Source organism: Silene latifolia, chromosome 11, assembly GCF_048544455.1.
Source record: "Silene latifolia isolate original U9 population chromosome 11, ASM4854445v1, whole genome shotgun sequence".
NCBI classification, from domain to species: Eukaryota; Viridiplantae; Streptophyta; class Magnoliopsida; order Caryophyllales; family Caryophyllaceae; genus Silene; species Silene latifolia.
In genome coordinates, this window is record NC_133536.1 from 51796040 (window position 1) to 51800894 (window position 4855).

The 4855-nt window shown below is 37.8% G+C and overlaps 1 protein-coding gene across 1 annotated transcript; it reads right to left on the reverse strand.

The window, feature by feature from the left end:
• Positions 1–573: 573 nt before the first annotated feature.
• LOC141613398 (uncharacterized) lies at positions 574–3507 on the reverse strand. Its single transcript, XM_074432131.1, has one exon. It carries the CDS (start codon positions 3505–3507, stop codon positions 574–576), a length of 2934 nt encoding a protein of 977 aa, XP_074288232.1.
• Between the last annotated feature and the right edge of the window lie 1348 nt (positions 3508–4855).

Here is a 4855-nt window from a genome sequence, read left to right on the forward strand (position 1 = left end):
TCTTCCCTCCATTAGAAGGATCCTCTTTGTGAGTATGGCACAAATATTTAGGTTGTGAAAACATATCAGTCTCAAACTAAGTAGGACGGACACTCCTCTTAATCAGTCGTCCTGTGTCCGACACCATGTCGGACATGACTAAATGTGTCGGATACCTATAAATGAGGAATGAGATGTCGAATGACTGAAAGAGATTGATTAGAAGACAGATTTGAGTGGGAAATGAGAATAAGTTATACTCAAAGTCAAATTTGACCTTTAATTATTTAAATTTAATATCAAATACATTTATAAATATAAAATGTGTGATAATTATGACAATAAAATATATACTTTATAAAATTTAAATAACGTTTCCTGTGTCGTAAATTTCATGGGATGTCGTGTCACGTGTCCGTGTCCGTTTTGGTGCTACCTAGATCTCAAATACAGTAGTCACTTTTTACACATAAAAGTATGACCAAAATAAAATGTGGCAAATCTATTAATTAAAATAAGATGAAAAATGTCACTATTCATAAGGGATCATTTTTTTTTTTTTTTTTTTTTTGGCAGCTGTAAAAAGAGTTTTACCTAACTATCCATAGCCTTACATGCGAGACTATGGGCAACTTGGTTAAAACGCCTAGGAACATAACTTAAAGCTAAACAATGGAAAGAAGTAAAACAATCACTAATCTCCTCTAAGATAGCCTTTAGAAGATGATGTCGTCGCTCCATTCCTGCAACCTGCAAAATCAGTGATAAACAATCGGATGAAATCTCCAAGTGACGCAATCCCCTTTCACGAGCCCATAGGAGCACCAAGAGCACACCAAGACCTTCGGCTTGCAAAGCAGATTCCGCCTTAATTTTCCTTTCCATGCGATGGAAGATTTGGCCGTTTTCAGACATAACAATCCACCCAACACCTGCCCTGTCAAAACCTTTCCAACCCGCGTCAACCATCGCCCGCACATAACCACAATCACCAATCCTTCCCACAACACAAAAAGGATTACTATTACGAATCCAGTTAGCAGTATCCCTCGCAAATGGTGGTGGAGTTCCATCTATGGCACAAGCATCCTTTTTCAACTCAGCAATAGCTTGAAACCCAGTACTTACAAGTTTTGACCAATGGTTATAAAACATCAGAGGATGAAAATCCACACCTTGAAAAAGAATTTGATTGCGAGTACTCCAAATGCACCAAAGTGTGGCAAGAAAACGGATCTGTTGTTCCTCGCGACACTCGGACCTTTCCAAATATGTCAACCAATCAATAATCCAGGTGTCAAGTTGCAAAAAGGACGCCTGATTCGTCCGAATACCAAGCTCAGAACAAGCCCATAATCTTCGGGACACAGGACAGTCCCTAAAAAGGTGCTCCATTGTTTCCAAAGCCGTCCCTCCCCCCTGACAAAACTTACAACTTGAATCAATCCCAATATTCCGTTTCACAAAATTAATACCCACAGAAAGAGTATTAGTAAGCATCCTCCAAATGAGAATCTTCCAAGTCGGTGGACCCGGCAGCTTCCATAATTTTCTTTTACAAAAAGTCAAACCAGCATGGCTTAAACGCTCCTTATCCTTCAGCGATCCCCTCCTTACCATAAAATCTTGAAATAGGATCCCATAACCACTCTTGACACTATATTGTCCATCACTATTATGCAACCAATAAATTTCATCTGTCGTTTGTGTTCGACAAATGGGTTTTGCGAGAATAGCATGAACACTGTCATCCACCAAAAAAGTACGAAGAAATGCTTCATTCCATATTTTATCCGCACCATCATAACCATTAATCTGTAAGTCTCTTATCATCAAACTTTGAAGGCCAACATGATCAATTCCCAAGCAGTCATCTTTAGGTTCCGGATAATCTCCATTAACCCATTTGTTCGTCCATACATTCAGAACAGAATCCGAACCTGGTTTCCATCCAATTTGGTCGCGCACAAAATCAAGACCATAAAGAATACTTCGTGCGCCCCAAGACAAGTTTCTACCATATTGAACCACCCATTTATCTTTTAAAATACCATCCCCCAACAGTTTTTTCCGGAAAATACGTGCGAAAAATGATTGATCACCAGAGACAATTCGCCACGCATGCTTCCCTAACATCGCTTGATTAAGACACTCAATATTTCGAATGCCAAGGCCGCCCTCCCTTTTCGGTAAACTAATAAACTTCTGACTACACCAATGGATTGTTCTCCCCAATCTACCACCCGCCCACCAAAAATGTGATAATAAAGAATTAATCTTATTAGTCACACTTACCGGTATTTTAAATACCGATAGAAAGTAAATAGAGAGATTTGATAGGACAGATGAAATTAAAGTTAACCTTCCTGCTGCAGTAAAAAAAATCCCATTCCATGAGGAAATACACCTCATAACCATGTCAATGAGTCCTTTGAAAAGTTCCCTCTTCGACCCATGCAAGTCCGTTGGTAAACCAAGATACTTTCCTAAACTTTTATTTCCTTTCACTCGGAGATTCCTCATCCCACAACGTGCCTGAGCCAGTGTAGTACTAGGACTAAAAAGAATTCCCGATTTATCTTTATTCATCACTTGGCCAGACACCTTGCAAAATTTCTTCAGAATAAGTCGCAGATTTTTCGTCGAATTATTTCTATCATTTAGAAAGAAAACCGCATCATCGGCGAAAAACAAATGTGACAAAGCTGCCTCCCCTCGGCACAAAGTAATCCCTTTTAGTAGACCACTCTCTTGTGCTTTGAGCACATTACATGATAAGACCTCCATGCACAGCACGAAAAGATAAGGAGAAAGCGGATCTCCTTGCCTTAAACCACATTTCAGTCGAAACAGCTTCAAAGGCGCTCCATTGAAAAGAACTTGGTACGAAACAGTTGTAACACAATTCATGATTAATAAAATCAATCTTTCCGGCACCCCAAACTTATAAAGCACAGCCCGCAAAAAATCCCAACTTACTCGATCATAGGCTTTACTCATATCCGCCTTAAAAGCGAACTTACCTGACTTTGCTTTCTTATGTGAATTGACTTTATGAAGAGCTTCATTTGCCAACAGAATGTTATCCGAAATTTGTCTTCCCGGAATAAAAGCATTTTGAAATTCCCCAACTAAATAACCCATCACCTTTGCCATTCTGTTTGTAATACACTTAGAGACAATCTGCATGAAAACATTACACAAACTTATTGGCCGATAATCGCCCACCTTCTCCGGGTTATCACTTTTAGGAATTAAAGTAATGAAAGTCCTATTAAGTTCCTTGAGAACCATCCCCGAATTAAGAACTGACAGAACCGCCATTGTGACATCCTGCTTAATATTGAACCAACATTTTTGATAAAAGATTGCAGGTATTCCATCTGGCCCTGGTGATTTAAGCGCACCCATTTGGAACACTGCAGTTCTTACTTCTTGAGCCGTAAAAGGCCGGCTTAGCCCATCACAGTCATCACTATATACTCTCTTACACACCCCCGATAAAACGTCCTCCATCAACTGTCCCATGTAGGCCTCATCATCCTCAATTACCGGATTAAATAAATTATAGAACGAGTCATGGAACATATCCATAAGGGATCATTATTGGTGATAAAAAGTGTCAAAAACACGTAACAAGGATGGGGTAAATGGTCTTCCAAAAAAAATTACGAAGGAGGATTTTCGTAACTCTTAAAAAGAGTGATAATGTAAATGAATATTTTGCATTTCTTACATGGTAAATTGGTGAGGAGAGCCTCATTCAAATTTCAATACATTTGCTAACACTCTTTTTCAATTTATTACTTTGTTGACAGGAGTGTAGTCAGAACCGAAACTTTAGGATCGAAAACGTTTTTCTTTTTGTTTAATATATTTGTTAAAACCTCATTCTCAAAGATTTTCAGGTAACATAAATCAATAATTTTGACTCTTTTTTTGATATTTACCCTTTACTAGTGTATATCCCCATCTAGTTGTCGATATGGAAGTCTAACCGGGCAACAAATAGCGACATAACAATTTCTCATTTTTTATATTCTTTTTCTTTAACATAATATTTTGGGTTTTTCTATGATACATCTCATGTTTATTCAAATTTTACGATATATCCTTGATTATTCATAACCATACAAGATGCCCCTAAACTCTATAAAATGCTCTAATAATATCTTAAATGACACAATTTTAAATATGATATTTGGTCGGTTTTAGTTGATTACTCATCCAGAATACGTTGAGCCGTCAACATAATCATCATTCAGTCATCCATATACATTAATTCGGATACTTTATGTATTTAGAAAATAATCTAAAAGTTTGGGGGTATATGATAGAGTCAAATAGTGTCGTTCTAATTAGGTAATTTTAGTTGAATAAACTTGTCACAAAGCCAGTTTTGAATGTTAATAATTGTATTTTCCGGTCAATCCACTTTGGTTGTAAATTGGATCATTTGAACTTGTTTTGGCTTTTGCATCTCAAGGGTAGTTCGAGTGTTTCATGATAATAGGTTGAGGTGAAGAGATCGTTTTGTACAAGTCAAATTAGAACTCAAAATCGACCCACGGTCAACCTAGGCGAAGAAGGAGAGTCAAAGGTAAGCTAAGGGAACAAGTGTAAAGTCAAGAGAAGCATGCAAAAGGAAGAATTGAAGCCTTAGCATGCACAAACAAGAGCCAAAATGAAGAATTGAAAACTCGGTTTCATAAAGGTCAACTTCAAACGAGTATATCTCACTACAAGGTAATAGCGGATCAGTGACAGAATAGTAGTGACAGATCAAAATTCTGTCACATTCCGCGGGTTTGTGACGGACTTGTGACGGACAAACAATTGTGACGGACTATCCATCACATACCGTCACATATTAAAA